Below are 20,030 nucleotides of genomic sequence, written 5' to 3'. Positions count from 1 at the left end.
ATGTTGCACAGCCCTCCTATGACTGTCCCAATTTAGAATTCTGGTAGCAGAATGCATATAACTGAATTATTTCTTCATATCAGTAACCCCCTATTAGTGAGAGTCTAGTACATCAGGGAGAAGGATTCTACTAGTCCAAGGGTGGCCAACTCCCGAGGGACTGTGATCTACTTTCAGAATTAAAATCTGGCAGTGATCTACCCCCCTTTTTTCCAAAATACTTCTACCAGTGTCTATCAGCATGCTTGTTCTGGTAAGAATGCTCAACTTCTGCAGATAGGATTACATAAGATACTTAATTTTACAGTTTCATGAATTCTGTTCTAAGTTACTCAGTTTGTATTGGCTGCAGAATCAGAGTTTTCTGCTTTCATCAAAAAAAATTCAGATCCTGTAGTTTTTGGGGGGCAAACTTTTCAGGTGCCAAACATAATTTGCAGTTTATTTGCTCTCTCACAGTAAATGCCAAAAGGAAGAGACATATGATGAAGATTCCATGGCTTTTGTGTGTTCCAGAGTTAAGATGCAAAGTCATGATGTTTAACTTACCACCACCTGCAGTGCTGGCTGTTGTGGTGGTTGTAGAGGGAGCATTTGTTGTTCCTTTCTTAGTGCCTGTTACAAACTCAATCTAGAAAAGAAGTGGAAGCAAATCATATTCTGTACTTAAGATACCTATTCGTTGGCATTAGGAACATGGCAAAAAAGGGGTTATGAGCAGGACATCTTTGTTGACTGTTGAAGACACACAACTATATAAGTTGTTAGAGATTCAATAAATGAAAACACAGATATAACTAGCTGCTAGTAGTTAATAAAAGCTTTGTGCGTGTGTGTCTACACACCCACACACCAGACAAGGTAACCAACTCCATCTTCAGACTCAGATGGAGTGATTTTGGAGCGACAAATTCTAGTCCTTCTCTAATCCCATAAGATACTTCAAATAATGAGGTTAGAATCTCACGTTCCTTCACTGTACAATTTATGCTTCTGCAATTCATGTCTCTACATGCATGACTTATATGGTCTGCATTACAGATCACAATCTAGCAACCAGAGAAACCACAGTCTGAGCACACGTCTCCAAGTCTCTGATCATGGGAGAAAACAATATCACAGAGCTGGGCACTTATTACAGGAAGTAAAACAAAAGGGGCAAACCGAATGACGGAGACAAAGAAGTTAGCCACAGAAATATCTGCTGCCAGGAAACTCTAAACTGCTATGTAAAGGGGTGTGCATGTCTTGCTAACTATTTGGGTAATGTACACAAATTCAGGCCTCTCCTAATTTAGTCTGCTCTGTTTTATGATGGATAGCAATGGGGTGGCTCTGCATGAATGCACAGATAAATTGTGAAGTATCACAAATAACATCTCATGCTCTTGGTTCAAGAATACTGGAAACCCATATAAAAAGCAAATTTCTGATTTGCTCAGTGTGACTAATAGAAATTTTGTGATTGGGTGGCTAAGCAGTTGGATTAAGTTCAGTAGAAGGAGCACAGATCAAAATAATTTCTCTATATTTTGAAGTTATAATCTGGTACCTTAGTTCGCTCCTTCTTGGCCTTTTCCAGCTTGTCCATTTCAATTTTCTGTGCTTTCGCTGGAAATAGAACCACAGAACAGTGAGCACACTCAATAGATTCAACACCACAAAGCAATTTTGAATCCCTATTAGAGCTTCCCATGTCAGGAGGATCAACAGGGCTACAACACTTAAGAAGATACTGATAGCATGGATTCTTAAGTGTGCCTGCTTCCCAAAAAAATATTTTCGGTGTAGAGCCCTTTCCAATAAAAATATTCTCCCCAGGACACAGCCAACAAGCAGCTAGTTTCTTCCCATTCAGATAAAGGGGGGGGGGGGGAATGGTATAGATCCTCAGGTACAGTGCTTTGAGCTCCTTAAAGAAAAGGCACTGTACAGATAAATAGGTTCAATTAAACCATCTCTGAAGTTCCAGAATCATTCACAAACACTAGAGAGAGTATCAAAACAAAAGCTGGATGCAATACCTAGTGCCTCATAATAGGAGTCCTCAGACCACCCATGAGGATCAAACATGTCCTAAAAGAGAAGAGAAAGAAAAGTTATGTAAATATGAATTTTAAGATATACAATCTATCAAGTTAGAAGACAAAGCTCTTAATTCTGCATTCCAGTTGTTTATTTCCTTAAAAAAAAAAGTCAATATATAAAAGTTTATAGACGTTACAACATTATCCTAACAACTAGAATCTAAATGGGAAAGAAAGATGGTGCTAAAGGACAGAGAATGGTGGCGAGGGGATTAGCTGTCACAGAACGTTCATCCCTTAAACACCTTGATCAGGTCATGTACTTTGGCACAACTATGGGGAAGAGTAACTCAGTAACAGTAGAACGTTGAGACTGTACTAAATTCTGTGCAGAGGGTATTTAGCCAGAACTGCGTGAGGTGAGAGTGGGGATGTGTTCACTCGCCCCATCCCCTCTACTGCATCTTCGTCATGGCCAGGATCCTAAATCATGCAAAGTTCCAAACCCACGTGTTTATCTTCAAATGCGTATACTGACAGAGCTGGATGATTGACGGGACCAGTGAGTATGGCCCTGCTCTCCCCCTCATCAATTCTAATGGTGTGAGGTATTAAAGACAGGAAACTGCTTGCATTCAATGGACTGTTTCATCCAGCTGTCCAAAAAACCTGGAGATAGGAACCTATTCTCACAGACGTCAGGAATCCCATCTAACATCCCCCCTCCCCACCCAAGTTATTTGTTCCACTCACCTTGGGGTAATTTGTGCCAAGTTCATCAATCGCACAGAACTGGATCAACTTCTCATAGATGCTGAAATAAACAATCAAAATACATTATTTTTCAGCATTGCACATCTTTATTCATATCTAACTAGGCCCTCCTCTCACTGAAGAGGTTAAAAATATAGAAGAGGACCATATGTAGCTTGTGGAACCCTTTAGATGCAACCAGACAGTCTTACCTTGGGTTGCGGAACTCTTTCTTCCTTTGAATGATATAGTTCATGTCCATGCCCTCTTTTATCTTCCTCTCATACAGCTTTTGTATCTTGTCCTACACAGAAAAGAGTCATGGAATCAATACAAAGCAGTGGCAATATTCCAGAATGCTTCACAGCAAACACACGTGTATTGAAAGAGAAGTTAAATGGCACACTCCCGTCTGCCCAAAAGGGTTCTTTTACACTTAAAAGCAATATGCACACCTTTATCTGGACTGTTCTTTATGTTATTGTTATTATTATTATTATTATTATTAATAATAATAATAATAATAAAATTTCTATACTGCCCTTCATCTGAGGATCACAAGGCTCTTTACTATTTAGAAACACAAAAATACATACCATAGTTAAAAAGTAACACAAACCCTCCCCCCCCCAATTTAAATGGCCATAAATTGTTTAATGAGCCAAAGGCCTGGGAGATGAGGGATTCGCCTAAATGTATTCGCCTAAAGACACAAGGCGAGCTTTCCTGGGGAGAGCTTTCCACAAGCATTGAGCCACCGCAGAAAGGGCTCGTTCTCATGTTGCCAGCCTCCGGACCTCTTGTGGATGACGATCACAGGGTCCAGGTTGGTTCATATAGGGAGAAGCAGTGCTTGAGATATTGTGGTCCTGAGCTATTTAAGGCTTTATAGGTCATAACCAGCACTTTGAATTAGGCTGAGAAACTAATTGGCAGCCAATGCAGTTGGGCCAGGATTGGCGTTATATGCTCAAACTATCTTGCCTCGGTAAGCAACCTGGCTGCTGAATTCTGCACCGGCCGAAGCTGATGGGAGGCACTCTGCATCACTGAGGCCACCTGAGCCTCAGGTGACAGCAATGGATCCAGAAGCTGCATATTCACTCATTCAGAGGGAGTGTAGTCCCATCAGGAGAAGGGAACCTTCCATCCATTCGGTTTAGGGAACCGCCCACTGACAGTGCCCTAGCTCAAAGGCAGAGGAGGACCAGATTCCCACTATGTCTCATGCCCATTTTAGTTCTCCATACCACATTGTATACCATTCCAGAAGGCTCCTTGACCTTCATGAGTGGATTTTCAGGGGGTTGGGTAGGGCTTGGGGTAGGAAGGCAAAGGTAGGAAGGCCTTGCTCAGCAAGAATATGCAAATTCAATAATTATTTGCAAGGCTGGCTGAAACAAAAAGGTGGTTAAGAACACCAGCAACCTTTGTGGAATTTTGAGTTACAGTCAAAACCTCAACAAGATATAATATATGACATGGGTTACAGAAATAGGATTTGAAAAATGAAAAATTAAGCTGACCTGTAAGTGGTTGGAACATCTGCCAGGAGGTTCTGGAGGAATTTTGATCTCATCAGGAGACATGTTTCTTACTCGCTCAGAGAAGGAAGCTAGAAATAGAAAGGAGGCCATTAGAATAGCAAAGAGCATTAAAGAGATTTAAGCATGTTAAGTTCCTGTACTTCTGATCTTAAAAAGAAACAATCCCCTTTTTGTCAGTGGCTTCTGAAGACTGAGAAGCAAGTGCATTGGCAGACATGCAGGAAACTGGAAGCTCAATGCTTCTATCTTTAATGCAATTCTTCAGCTTTAATTTTTTGGGGAAAGTGTTTTTCATATTTACTATCATATATTATTAGCATTGGTTTAGATCACGGTGACAACTGGTTCATATGCAAGGCACAGTACCTAATAAACTCAACAACTGCTGATTATTCTTAAAGCAAATTGCTAGCCACAGACAATTATTGTTTAAACTTTGTTCAGTTTAAGAACCACCACGGGAGCATCGAGAAGTTTGATCAGTGCCTCTTGCCAGTTAAATATTTCACCCAATATTGATGACCAAGAATTTTGGCATTGCAATTATTTCCAAAATCTGCATCTCAAAATATGATGGTTCTAAACTTATGTGGGCAAATCAGTTTTTAAAAGGAATAAGTGAAAGCCTGAAGTTTATCAAAGAACTGAATGCAGCAGAGAATTGTTTAGAGAGAACTGGAACAAGATACAGGTCAAATGCTGAACATTTCTTGTTTAAAATGTATCACAACTGCCAAAATAGGGGCATAACCTGACCAACATGCAGCAGCGTCCAGGTTTTGTTCTTAAATGCATGTGGGCTGTTGGTGATAGAGAGAATTAGACACAATGTTTCTAAAACTACAGGAAAAAGGCTGCTCTTCAAAAGGACATTATTCCAAGGCGACACTGTGTACCACGCTCTTGTCCCTTTCCTTGGCATCAGGCTCTGCCTTCAGTCTTGGCCTGAAAAGCTCAGACAATATGCTGTTTGTGAACGAATGCTTTTCTTTGAGCTTGAAAACAGGCTGCTACTTAAAAAGTGGGCAGGGTGGGGGCATTCATCCTGGAAATCCCTTTTCCACTGCATTTTTCCATTTTTTAAATAATATAATAATAACATGATTAGAACTTTCCTAGTTTGGGGACAGTAATGTTTACATCGCAAACAGCATGTGTAGGCAGAAAGATTTCCCCAGTAGCAGGCAGGCATTATAGTTCACAAGCAACTGTATTACACTACTTGCTTCCAGTTAATATTAACTTAAGGACTCACTCTTATGTCCATCAAAGGACGGAGGGGCAAAATATTCTGCTATATTCCTATTACTCTTATCTGCTCTGAACCTTTTGTAGACAGGACGGATCTACAAACATGAGCATATAGAACTGTCTGAAGACTTAGCCATGCATCTGCTTCTAGCTTTTTACCACTGGTGTCTTGTCATGTTTGTATCCACCGTAATCAAAGGCAAACAAACACCTGGGCCTCAGTTTAAAATTCTAATTCTGCCTTCAGAATTCTGCAATTTGAGCATCTCCCAAATTGCAGCATCTCCTCTCCAGCACATGCTCTTCCATTAGCATGCTATTTAGGGTTAAGTTCGCTAGCAGTCACAAGTAACAAAGAAATGTCCTTTGGCATTTCCAGAGAATGTGCTTCTGTGAAGAACAGAAATCTTGCCAACATCCCCAGAGGAACACAGTTTGGCTCCAGAGCCCCTTGACAACAAGCTACGGACTTGTTATAGGTTACAAAGCCAGTGATGTGAGGGGTGTGTTCATTTCTAATTAAGAATGTCTCAAGTACCAAGTGGTGGTACCACCGATGTTTCATTACAACGGAGACCAGACATCTGAGGGAAAAGGTGATTTTTTAAAAGACTTTAATGAAGTCAGATACCCAACCTCATGTGCAATCTAAAGCTAGCTAGGTATTAGGCTTTTGTGTTTTCTTGAGGGTCCTTGTTAGGCAGGAAAAGGATTTAATACTGTTCTACAGAAGACACTGACGGGAGCTCAGGGAATGGCAAACAGTGCCAGAAGTGGCATGCTAGAGAGATGGCATTTACAATTAGGCAGCAAATACTGTTAGTTTCATCTATATATGTTTTCCTCTAATAATTTGGTTTGGGATTTTATTGCATCCTTGCACATGCCTTCTAAATAAATTTAATCTGTTTAATGAGCTTTGATGGCGAATAGGTTAATATTTTAACGCTTGAAATTTGGTCGCTCTCCTATGATTGACTACACCAGAGCTCAGTATGTAAGGGAATCAAGAAGCATTCTCTTGAGACTTAGCTTTTTATATGGCTGAAGGTTTGTTTCAGAATTCAGACTTGTGCACTTTTCACTATCCCCCTCCCCATTCTCGGCCTCACTCTTTTCTGTCATAAGAGTATGCCCCACCTTCTATCTGCATGCCAATCTGCACCCAAGAGGAAATGGCTGGTAGACATGTGCGTCAGGCGCTTCTTACGATAACGGCAACAAAAGTTAGCAAGTAGCCATAAAAAGTGCCCTAAGGGGGGGGGGAGCCCCTATATAATCTCCTGAGTGACACAGAAAGTTAACCAAGAACCAATTGTTTATCAATGTGCTGAAATCAAGGAGGTAGTCTCAGGAATAAATTTTGCTACAGCAATTTAAGCAGTGTGAAATGCACAACATTGTATAGTGTATAACACCTGCTGCCTTCACCTTAATTCCGCAATAAATGGAAATGAATATATGTTGCCAGGGCGCACTTTCAGACATTTCGTGCATTCTACACCCTGTCATTTCCCCCAAAGATCAAATCCACTTTTGTGCCAGTCAGGTGTGGTGACCTGACATTGGTTGTACCGTTTGACTGGGTGTGTGCGCCCGCTGGCTTCCAGCCTAAGGCGTACTGCAAGGGGAATGCAGGAAGCTGAATATTAGCATGATTCACCATTATAGGCACACCCAACCTCTGGCTTGTGAAGTAAATAATTATTCATACCTTGAAGCTATGGTTTGACTAAGGGCTTGGCTAAGGCAATGGAAGCCACAGGGAACATATACCAATAAGCTGGGGCTAAATCTACAACTGGAATTGTATTGCTAGAATACAAGCCATATATATAAGGAACCTGATCTGCCCAGTTGGCTTTTTACCCACAAATCAGACAGGCATCCTTCTCCTTTCATAGTAATCTACTGGCCACTTCAAGGGTTTCTATAGTACTACATCACCTTCCGGTTCTTTCATGTGATGACCAGCCAAAAACTTTTATTGTCTTACTTCCCTGTCCATCAACAGGGCCAGGCTTTTCTCTCAATTCAAAAAGATTTACAGTTCCTCTTTGCTGCCTCACAAAACACGAACATTTTCTTGGAATGCTTGTGCCTTTAAAATCCTTCCTCAAAATACAGCCTTTAATGCCTCTTGAAAGCCAAACCATGCATGCTGTGAAGACCAGAAGCTTTGCATTGGGGTTGATACAAACAATTACCCACCATGGGGAATCGTTCCCATATGATCACATTTAAAGTGTCCTAGTGGCCACTTGGCTACCCAAATCCATTACATGTCTAAATGTGTAGCAGGGAGGCTTTTGACACCATATGTGTCCCTAGCCCATGGTTGTGAAAACCAAAACACAGAACTGGGATTGTACAACTGTGCACAGTTGGCTATTTGACATGCCATGAATATGGATGAAAATCCCCAAAGAGATGACTGACTCCAGCTAAGGTGCTGCAGCAATTTAAGCTGCTGGCTGGTCTTGAGGACAAATGCAGTAGTTCCTTGCTTGATTCTAGCCTGTAAAGGATCCGAACAAGGTCTACAAATTTTAGCTAGTACCTCCAGCATACCAAAACAAGACAAAGATATGTAGTAAGAAATAAGGAAGGAATTAGCTCATCTAATTTTATCATTATGCTTCTCAATTATGTTTTTTATCCCAATGGATTTCTGAAGGGAAGAATAATGGAAGAAGTCTCCACAACAATATTGGGGAACTCCTTTAAAGTTTATGCTTTTGCCAACAGGCTACAAGAGGAACTGAACAAAGCTAGTTTTATTAGCCAGGCCAAAGGTTTGGAATTAAGACAGCCATAAGCTTACCTACTATTACCAGTAATTCACCCCACTCTAAGGGCTATTTTAGATCATGGTCTGGAATACAGTGGTACCTCGGTTTTCGAACGTAATCCATTCCGGAAGATCGTTCGAGTTCTGAAATGTTTGAAAACCAAAAACTCAATACAGAAGCCTCAATATGGAAGCCACGTGGCATTTTCAACTTCTGAAAAGTGTTCGAAAACTGAAGCATTTACTTCCACGTTTACGGTGATTGAAAACTGAAAGGTTCGTCAATTGAGACATTTGAAAACCGAGGTGCCATTGTAGTATTAAATGGATTAAAGTGAAACTAGATTGATACTAGCATGCTTTTGCTTAAGTATTTTTAGAATAAACTCTAAGCAGAGATGGACTGATCCCACCCTCAATGCAGTAAGGACTGAGTCTGCTCAGTGGGTATGGAATGCTGACCATTGGGAGTGGGGAAACTGAAGGAAGATTATCTTGAAGAGGAGCGCCGCATCACATTTTACTGCAGGCTCACCACTTACGTAGTTATAAATCTTCTATAGGGTATCTGTATAGAGCAGCCTTTCTCAACCTTGGGTCCCCAGATGTTGCTGAACTACAACTCCCATCACCCCTAGCTAGCAAGGCCAGAGCTCAGGGATGATGGGAGTTGTAGTCCAACAACATCTGGGGACCTAAGGTTGAGAAACACTGGTATAGAGAGATGGTCAACTTTGTTCTTCATTAAATAACACATTCTGCAGTTGATCTTGCATTGAATAATAAACCCTACAAACAAATAGTGCTTTTAAATTATTTTACACATTTACAGCCAGCTGGTGAACTGCAGCCAAGTGTGCAAAATCACCCTGAGACATTCCCCACAATGCTAACCCAAAAGGAAGCATCACTTATTTACTTAAATCCTCTTCAGTCTCAAATGGGATGGGCCAGCTATAACTTCATGCCTGGGAGAGAGGGTGTTCGTTATTTCCTGGCAACTAACAATAGAACTGTAGGGAAGTATATGAGGCATCAATATGCCACTGAGTCATCCAATTTTGAAAGGCCACTACAGTTACTGACTTCTGTTTGTGGGCTCAAGAATGCAGAACAAGATCAGCACATTCTGATCTTTTCTAATCAGATACATTTGCAACTCTTGTATACAAGCTCTAGAGTACTGCATACATTTTCATATACACTGAAAAACGGCTATACAATTTTGCATATATGCACAGGTCCCGCTTACCAAATACAATGAATTCCCTGGGAATCATTTGTTAAGTGAGCATTTGCATAATGAACCAACAATTTCCATTGATTCCTATGGCAAAATTTGTAATCTGTTCCCGAACAAGGATTTTTGACACCCAAAAGTCAACCCCCCCCCCGAAAAATCTTATCACTCCCCCTCCATTCTTTAGCCAACCAGCAAAAGGCAAACAAAGAAGTAAAAAAATGTTGTTTGTTCAGATATCTGAATCTCTGGTGTGTATAGCATGGTTTGGGTACTAATTCCTCATATGTGGATAAGTGAATTTTCACATAGTGAACATTAGTAAAGCAGGACCCGTGTGTAGTGTGAAGAATGAACCATGTGATGCTGTAACTCTAAGACACTGAGACATAATGCTCTAAGACACCTGACTACTTGAAAATTGCTGGGGGTCGTGGGCAACCACCTAATGATTTTTCTGCTAGTTGTAGCAATTGTAATGTGCTGTCCTAAGAGCTATATGATTTTTAATTGCATTTTTACTGACATGCTATGGGACACCTGAATCTCGCACATCAAAGTTTGGGAGTCCCTGCTCAAAGGTACATTTAGTTGCTGAATCAGAAAATTCTTCAAAGAAGCAAGATGCAGCCACTAGTATCAGAACCACAGTTTATACAGGTAGCAATTCCAATGAATGGGAATAAAATGTTAACAGATGTGACCAATTCAATATGTGCCTATACAGTTGTACCTTGGTTGTTGAACATTCCGGGCTGCTTCCGATTGGCTGCAGGAGTTTCCTGCACTCAATCAGAAGCTGTGGAAGCCACGTCGGACGTTCAGCTTCCAAAAAACGTTTACAAACCGGAACACTCACTTCCGGGTTTGCGGCGTTCGGGAGCCAAAACATCCGAGTACCAAGGTTTTCGAGAACCAAGGTACGACTGTACTATAGAGTGCTGAGCATAAATTAAGTGGCAGGGAAGTTTTTACAAACATTTTCACCCCTTGGGAAATGAGCCTCCTTTAACAAATTTTCAAAGAATGTGAAACTGCTTTGCACTTAAGTAAAGTATTGCAGTACAGAGGATCTGCATACAAAAGCTGAAGCCTTCCCTTTTAGCTGCAGCACTTTCCAAGGGACATGCATACCAAAGCAAAGGTTCCTTGGCCTGACAATGGGGGTGATGGTGCCTTCCCTCTTTCACCTGCTCCAAAACCTAAGCAGCAGCAGACTGGAAAACAATGACTGCAATGGAAGTTTTCCATAAATGTTTCTGCTCTTTTCAAAATGGTAACTTCTGGCAACCTCCCAAAAATCCAGCATATCTCCAATACTGTATCATATGCCAACCAAGAAGAGCAGGAAAGGCAAGGAAACATTGACGAGAACAGGCATGCTAGAGCTTGTTCATACTCACCAACTAGTTCTTGGGGATCTCTCTTCTCCAGTTCTGAAAAGTCCTAAACAAAGAGAAAAGCAAAAGTTGTAAGTACAATAAGCCCTTTAAAACAGGTATGTACTAGCCAATCCTACCCTGCAAATTACAGGTGGGGAACCAGTGGCTCTTCAGATGTTACTGATTTACAAAGTTCTCCCATCATCCCTGACCACTGACCATTTTGACAGGGACCGATGGGAATTAGAGTCCAGGCACATTTCAGAAGTTACAAGCTCCCCACCACTGCTGTGAACATGCTTTAAATACTTACATTATACGAAGACTTTTATAGTACGCATGTGTCACAAAGACACAACTGAAAAACTTTGAGAAGAGCACTATATATTTCGACTGAATTGCAAATACAGTGGTACCTCGCAAGACGAATGCCTCGCAAGACAAAAAACTCGCTAGACGAAAGGGTTTTTTGTTTTTTGAGCTGCTTCGCAAGACGATTTTCCCTATGGGCTTGCTTCGCAAGACGGAAACGTCTTGCAAGTTTGTTTCCTTTTTCTTAACACCGTTAATACAGTTGCGACTTGACTTCGAGGAGCAACTCATAGAATGCGGTGTGGTAGCCTTTTTTGAGGTTTTTAAAGACTTTGGTGATTTTTGAAGCTTTTCCAAAACTTTCCCGACACCGTGCTTCGCAAGACGAAAAAAATCACAAGACGACAAAACTCGCGGAACGAATTAATTTCGTCTTGCGAGGCACCACTGTATGCTATAACTCAGTTTCAAATTGGATCACATAACAAGGCACATTGGGCTGGTTCACACACACTGTAAAACCATGTTTTAATGCTATGTCCATGAGCCAGAGACAGCCTGCCTTGGACCTGCATGCTCCCCCTCTACTCTCTTGAGGGACGGAAGAAGCACCTTCACTAATGTTTCATTTCACTTTCAAAGTATTTTGGCTTATTATGTATGTGCCAACCCAATATCTAGCAACTGTACCTCTCACAGCAATCAATACTTATCATTCCAGAGAACTATTTTTACTCCAAGACAACTGTGGTTAGAGCCCTCATGTCGCTATATTGTCAGAAACATGGCTGAAGTTAATACAATGTATATTCTCAAGTAGGTGGCTGCCCTCACCCAAATCTTCCATCATTGAAATAATGGATGTCCTCCGTTTCTATCCAAAATAGTGACAGAATTATTAGATTGTGGGGGCATGCAGAAAGGACAGAAGTGTGGTTGCATCCGCAGAGGTATCACTGCCAGTGGGAAAACTTGATTGGATACAACTTTATGTGCATATTCTTGTTGGTAAAACACTAATTGTCAAAACAGTGAATCTGGAAGTGTACTAAGAGGAAAAGGTAGGTTTCAAGATTAATTAACTTAGCTCCTTTAATACAGTCAAAGGGACACCCACAAGAACTGCACCTTCACATTTACATAGAGTGGCAGACCAAGGAGGTCTTGAAAGGGAAGGTTTTATACCCAGGATACTCCTGAGAAATTAAGTCAGGGCAGATTATGAGAAGCCAGAAGCGTCAGGATGAGGGATACAAGGCAAACAAAGAGAAAGGGCAAGCATCAAGAAGCACAAGTTCCTATTAAATTAACCTTAGACAAAAAGAAGCAGACATTGGGAGCTCCATCCTCTCTTCATCGAGCAAGTCTTTCGTAATTTGCCAAGACTCTGCCTGAATGCCCACAGGTCCTTAAACACTGATGCTATTCATTCAAGTAGACAAATGCTGCCTGCTTGTTGGCTAGCAATGCAACTGTGCCACTATAGTTCCCTTTTCAATTTTAGGTGGGCAAAAGCAATGGCTTTTTGGGAAGCCAAGGTTCAATTAGCTAGTTTGGAAATCTGCTCTGCCAAATCCAAGATGGCAATGTACACATTTCTAAATGCCCATAGTGTCCCTAGGCCGGCCCTAGGGGATTACGAGTTGGTGTTTTGTTTTTTTGTTTTTGTTTTTGTATCACTAGCAACAGTGAAGGGGTTTTTACAACCCCTTTGCTAAAGAACACTATGTAGCTACAAGAATGCTGAGGTCATAAAACTCTCAAGTCTAGCTTTTTGGTTGTGTTTTTTGTTTGCAAAAGTGCAGTGAACTGGGCTGCTATTTCTTCCTAAGGCTGAAAAGACATTCTTCAAAATAGTCTGCCATGTGGAAACTTATGCACAATGAACTGATGAATAATTAGAACTGCTTTCGCCAAAAGGTTTATTTAAATCCAGAACGTAAGAGGAGCCTGCTGGATCAGGCCTGTGGTGCATCTAGTTCAGCATCCCTGTTCTCACAACAGCCAACCAGATGCCTGTGGGAAGTCCAAAAGCAGAACCTGAGCGCAACAGCACACTCTCCACTTTTGCTGAGCGGCAACTGACATTCAGAGGCATACTGTCTAGGAGAGTGGAGGTAAACATAACCATTGTAGCTAGTCAGCATAGAAAGCCTTATACTCCATGACATTTATATCCAAGTAAAGGTAATGAATATATGATAGAAGAAGTGGATTCATAATGATGTTGAACTTTATAGAGGTGATCAAACTGGGGGGGGGGGGGGGGGACTGCATGTCAGAGAGCCATCTGACATCTCCAGGCTGCCTTGAAATAGGGCTGTAACATGAATAAAGGTGTTTTAATTAATTAATGGCAAGATTTTATTTCACTAACACATAGAACTATTTTTAGTACATATACACTTTAAGTTAATATTTCTGATGGAAAAATGGAAATTTGTGTCCTGCCTGCACTCTTGCTTTTGGCTTCAATTTGAAGCACTGAAACTATAGGAAAGTATCAAATGTCCCAGAGAACTATGTAATATTAGAAAAACACAGATACATAGATATCTATGTGATTTTGGAAAGTTATATGGTTTTCCAGTAGACCAACTATAGTTCATAAGTGCCTACAAAGTCTTCAAAATCCTTGTTTTAAAGGAAGACTTTCACCAATGAATGGCACATTATGAGAATCCTGGAAGCTGTAGTTCACCCCTCAGAGGGCTACAATTTGCAGCACCCTTAAACTACAGTTCCCAGGATTCTTTGGGGGAAGTCATGTGCTTTGAATGTATGGTTTGTGCGCAGCTGTAGACTTCACAGCCTTGGGGTATATCTGAGGCACTCGTCACAATGAAGTAAACAGGCCCTGCTGAGTAATCAACCATCAAGTGCTCCCTTTGCCCAGGGGATATGAATCCTGCTTACTGCAGAGTGAGGTGTGCCCAGTGCTTCATGACCGAACTAGCTCAATGCTGTTTTCATGCCTCTCATTACTACATGGAATCATTTTAGAACATTAAGTAAATCACAGTAAATCAGAGCCATGGTGTCTCTTGTCCTGGAGGTAGTATTTAACCATCAAAACGAGCAGCTAGATACTATGTCAAATCCATTTTTAATGCCACCTAAGTTGGTGGCTATTGCTAAATTTTGCAGAAGTAAATGCCATAGTTTAGCTATACGCTGTGTGAAGCGTTACTTCCTGAATCTCCCACTATTAAGCAAATGAGCACCTCTATTATGCTCCCCCTTATTCAACCCTCCCAATGAATTTAAAAGCTCCAAACTTTTCTTCACAGAGTTGTTGTTCCAGGACCCTAGTCACTTTGGTTGCTGTTTCCTGCATCTCTTTCGGTTCTACAATAGCCTTCCTGAGATGTGTGGACCAGAGCTGTACACTGCTTCCCTCTTAAATGAGTGGACAGTCAAATCTAGACCATTGCAATATATCATCCAACTCAGAAGCACTTGCAGCAGAATCAAGTGGTGCCTTCATCAAGGCAAGAGTGCTTTTCCTTCTTTTTCACACATGGCTCTAGCAGCTAAGTCTCCTAGGTTTCAAGCCTTATGAAACCTGTATCCCTGTGCCAAATAAGACTATCAAAATTTATGTAATACATGGAATAATAAATGCTATTGTACATAGTGAGTGTGTGGCAGTAGCAGAGATGAATGATCCTATGAATCATGGGATAGCTCTGTCGGTAGAGTATGAGAGTCTTAATCTCAGGGTTGTGGGTTTAAGCCCTACATTGGACAGAAGATTCCTGCATTGCAGAGGGTTGGACTAGATGACCCTTGTGGTCCCATTCCAACTCTACAGGTCTATGATTCTATGGACTTCACAAGGTGCAGATATTATAATGTGAAATATTTAAACAGCACTTTCCCCAGACTTGGCTCAGATTTTTCAGTATAAAGGTTGATCTGTCATATAAAAAGGGAAAGCACTGCTTTATTCAGAGGTACAAAATATGAGAGGGTATTAGTGCAGAGTAGGACTGAGAATGTCATTAAAATGACTACAGTGAATATCAGAAGAGGAAGGTTTTTAAATTACTACTTTCAAATTTCCAAATTTCTCTGAGATAGAGGTATCACAAACCTAGGGACACAAATGGAACCCACGGCTATACGTGAACACCCTCAGCATAATGAAAGGTCATGCAAATGTTAGGAGGTCATCAATCATCTTTGGAGCTCACTCAGGAGCAGTACAGAACAAGACAATCTTTTATCATAACCTTGAGCTCTGGAATGTTGTGGGTGTCTGATGGGAGAACGGGTCAAGTTAAACGTATACTTCTTCTAAACAAGCTGTGCTGTCAACCACTCTAACCAAATCAGTTTGCAAATAAAGGCTAGGTTATTCGGCCGCTGGCTACCTTGCATCATCAGGAAAATATCCCAGACAGACAGTAAGAACAGCCAACCTTTTGCACTTTTGTAAACCAAGGTCAATCATAGCACTTCTGTCCTACCTGATAACTGATATGGCATGACAGCAAGGCCAGAGCAATCAATAAAAGCTGCTTTGCACTTTAGATGACAGGACCTTCCAGAAACAGTACAGGTTGTACATGCGGCCCAAGATTTCTAGTGATAGTGGTGACTCATTGCAAGCTTTAGGTCAAACGGATCAAGTTTGAAGTTGTGTGCTCCTACTACATGTTTGCTACTGGAAAGCAACCAAAAAACCTTCCCCCAAACACAAGCAGCTCAATAATGGTCTGGTTCACATTAACACTAAATCATGGTTTAGAACTATCATGACCAAAGTCCCAATCCTATCCTCCACCTGCCTCTCCTCTTGTATCATTTTGTTTCACTTCCTGGCTTGTCCCAACATGTGAAGCAAAGAGGCAACTTCAAACTATGGATTATGAATCTGGTTTATTTCAAAACTAACCTGGATTTGTTTTAAACCACCAACTCTGCTTTGTAGTCAAGGACAAGCCAAGATTCATGGGAAGTGAAGCCAAATGTTACAGGAGTACAGGAGGAGAGGACGGGGGGGGGGGGGCCTGAAGCATTGCTTGGACTCGTTCCAGCTCTTGCACTAAAACATGACCTGGTGTTATGTGCAACCTGGATCATTTCCTTCTTCATAGTCAGCCTTGACTATCTCATCTTTAGGATATTGGAGTTACTGAAAAATGCCGCTTGTCACAGATGGCAGTTTAAGTTTCTCTTTGCAATCATGAGCTATCACAACTTTTAAGTACACGGATTCTCAGTAAGTTAAATATCGCCTGCAAGTTCAAGTTATAGAGCATGTGTGCAGGACATTTGCATGGTAGTCCATAACAGTAATTCTAAACAAAGGAATTTATTATGCACCTGACAGTACCAAATCTGTAACTAAGCTATTAATTCAAGCTATCACAACATATTAATACTATCAATTCTGAAATTTTTTTCATATTTAAGCTAGCTATATTTATGAAGCTGAGAGGGCTGAAGAAAGAGGCTTGGACTCAAAGCCACATCCTCCAGTATTTTCAAAGGATCAGTAGTTACAGCAACTGCTTTAAGAACATGAACAAATATCTATCACCTGAAATTATGACAATAGGTGATTGACAAGTGGGTGGTCTCACCAACCTATCAATTGTGGCCCACAGGGAGTTGTACAGCTTTCTGCACTTTCCCACATGAACAGAAGAAACAGGACAGGAGTTCTAGATATGATAAAGGCAATGTTTGTCGTTTACATAGTTCTTTGCTAAGTCACCAGGAGATGTTCTTCAAACTATCCAGAAAATTTTCTATTAAAAAGGAAGATATGCTAGCGATAATAAAAAATGTTAAAAAGTATAATCTACATGTTCAAAACTTGACTGATTAAAAGGCAACATCTATACAAGATGAGGAACATATACAAAGGCCTGTAAGCAGCTAATGTTCTCAACCTGTCAGACTTCTTGGCTTTAATGTATATGTAAATTGCTGTACATATATACAATTTAATAACAAATTATTACTTCAGAGGAAGGGCAAGAACCCTCAATCCAATCTAGAAATCCACCAGGATTCAGGAAACAAACATGCAAGGTGAGAATTGCATGACAAACTATTTTCATCTATTGAAAATTATATGGCATACATTAACTTCAATACATTGTGCCAATTTCAGTCTGCATGGAGCTGTGGGAGAGTAAAAGCAGGAAGTTTTCCTGTCCAACAATGAGGGTGGGAGGAAAAATACTGGGAGAAGGCCCAAAACAAACCGCACTTCCCATGGATGTATCCTGTTTGCCAGCTTCGTGACAAGCCCGTAGGACAAATGCCAAACTTAAGATGAGAAACTATTTTTTTTCTGGGGGGAAATATTAGGAAGCTGAGCAGGTTACATTGTGGATTCTGCTAAAGGTAAAGGGAGATATTCATGTATACCTCTGTAAATAAACCCCTTTTTCCAGATTCCTGCATGAGAACTATATTTATTTTGCGGAGGCGAGAACAAAAAAAATATTATCCCAGCTGCAAACAGGAAGGAACATCAATATATGAAGAGTCAACTCCTCAGATTGTAATCTTTTTGATCTTAACATAACAGAAAGCAGATGTCTTTAATTTTGCCTTTTACCTTTAAGCTATATTAACACTGTATAAATCCACTGAACTAGTACGGTAGGCACCCAAACAAACAACATTTGGCAAACCAGAAGTCAACTGAATCATGAAAGTGTTTTTAAACACACGGGAGTCCTTAAATACCCTAACACTGAATGTCAGGTCCAGTCACCTGTCATCAACTACTAGCTTTTTTCAGGACTTAAGTTTACCCCAAAGTTGTTGAGCTTCAGAGCTGAAAGCAGCTACAGAAATTGTGGCTCATCGTTTCCGTCCCCCCAATGAACATTTTATTAAGATTTTCTAAATAAGCTGCATATGAAGTTTCTACTATACAATTACCAACAATATCCCCTCCCTGTACCCTGCTTGATTTGTTTGTCTTGTTCAACATCTAGACTAAGGAAGAGTTTATTTGCCGGCCCACTGTTTAGATACCTCAGTTGGTTAGAGTGTGGTGCTAACAATACCAAGGTTGCTGGTTTGATCCCTGTAAGGGACCAGCTGCACATTCCTATATTGCAGGGGGCTGGACTACATGATCCTCAAGATCCCTTCCAACTCTAAGATTCTATGAGATACTTTCTGGCTTTTAGTCAGAAAATGGTATGCCACAATTGAATTTTGTTAAGTATGTTTAGGAACAGTCATAATTAAGAATTGTAGGTTTTTACTGTCTTGCTCAGGCAGGGTGCCAACACTACAGTTCCCCAGGGTTTCTCAATTTTCAGCTAGTTGCTATTAATGCTTCATGCAGCATGCTCTCCATATCTTGAACAGAAATCCCACTCACTAGTAATGTACAGTATTTGAACAGCTACTAGTGGCTGGCTTAAACAGAAAAGGAAAAGCACCTCTCCTTAGGAAGCACTAGAGGAGGGGGTCAGCAAACTTTTTCAGCAGGGGGCCAGTCTACTGTCCCTCAGACCTTATGGGGGGGCGGACTATATTGGGGGGGGGGGGAAATGAACAAATTCCTATGCCCCACAAATAACCCAGAGATGTATTTTGAATAAAAGCATACATTCTACTCATGAAAAACACCAGGCAGACCCCACAAATAACCCAGAGATGCATTTGAAATAAAAGGACACATTCTACTCATGTAAAAACACACTGATTCCCAGACTGTCTGCGGGCTGGATTTAAAAGCCGATTAGGCCTTAGTTTGCCTACCCATGCACTAGAGAGCCTCTTTGGATTAAAAAAGCAACTGAATTCATCCCAAGACCTTTTCTCACAAGAGGCACTCACCTCTATGGTACTTTTGCTTAGTGGCATGTGGATGAACACACTCATGGTCTGACAAGTCTCAATTTGCCCTGGGAACAGCCATTTCCTGCAGAGAGGTAACTTTTTTGATGACGTGAGATGCGGAAACTGACTAGATGCAGTGTTCACTTTTAACCTGGGTCCTAAAATAGGTTTTGACATGCTTAATATACAAAATGGTTTTGGTTTTTTTAAAATGCTAGAATGTCAACAGTCAAGAAATAGCAACGAAAGAACAGTGCCCATCTAGCTCAAGTCATCAGGTCTCTCAGCAAGGGGCATTTGGGAAGGGTAGTTTTTTTTCTTTTGGCAGCTAACACAATCTAAAATACCCTTCCCTCCCATTTGAAAGTCACACCACACCCATGTCAACAATCTGTGGTATTCAACACTTGAGGGAGTCAGGGGTTTGTTGCAGCTTGCACTCCTGCTGTGGGAAGAACAAGCAGACACGTAATGGACATGTCTCATCTTCCAAACAGCTAACCAAAGCTGTTCTACAAAGGTCCTAGGAAGTTTCATTCCCTCATTCACTTTTATAGTATAAATAACTGGGCAGAAAGAAGTAATGAAGGAGACAGAGACTTTGTTCTGGGTTTCCTTTTTTTTGCTCCTGTTTGGATTAACCATTAAACCCACTACATTAGGCTTAGATGCATGAGGGACAACCATATGTTACTTTCTAGACCAGACACCAACTAGGTTTTGCTAAGAGGGTTACTTTGAGAAGCAAATGCTTGTGCCAAGGTGGTAACCCTACTCCCACAAATGACCTGCTAGAAAGTTCTACTAGTACATCTCCTATTTCCACCTATACCCCTCTTGCATCTGGATTGGTAGCTGGTAGGATAATTTGACTCAGAGACTGGCAGTTGGTGATCCCTATAG

At 40.9% G+C, this 20,030-nt stretch overlaps 1 protein-coding gene across 3 annotated transcripts in view; it reads right to left on the bottom strand.

Moving 5' to 3' along the window:
• SAP30BP (SAP30 binding protein) overlaps positions 1 to 20,030 on the bottom strand; it is a 34,587-nt gene that overhangs the window by 2,551 nt on the left and 12,006 nt on the right. For all 3 annotated transcript variants that reach the window (XR_013982482.1, XM_080994022.1, XM_080994021.1), the window contains 7 exons: positions 11,013 to 11,055; positions 4,307 to 4,395; positions 2,993 to 3,084; positions 2,781 to 2,841; positions 2,025 to 2,076; positions 1,553 to 1,611; positions 550 to 631 (listed from right to left, as the gene is read on the bottom strand). Coding sequence is in view for 2 of the 3 variants with exons in the window: in XM_080994022.1 (XP_080850148.1) it covers positions 550 to 631; positions 1,553 to 1,611; positions 2,025 to 2,076; positions 2,781 to 2,841; positions 2,993 to 3,084; positions 4,307 to 4,395; positions 11,013 to 11,055 (478 nt within the window). In the remaining variant the exon portion in view is untranslated. The remainder of the gene's footprint in view (positions 1 to 549; positions 632 to 1,552; positions 1,612 to 2,024; positions 2,077 to 2,780; positions 2,842 to 2,992; positions 3,085 to 4,306; positions 4,396 to 11,012; positions 11,056 to 20,030) is intronic.

The sequence above is a fragment of the Podarcis pityusensis genome (assembly GCF_964106645.2).
Source record: "Podarcis pityusensis genome assembly, chromosome: 2".
In the NCBI taxonomy this organism is placed as follows: domain Eukaryota; kingdom Metazoa; phylum Chordata; class Lepidosauria; order Squamata; family Lacertidae; genus Podarcis; species Podarcis pityusensis.
The sequence above is the reverse complement of the archived record's forward strand: the minus strand, read 5'-3'. Positions and strand labels throughout refer to the sequence as shown.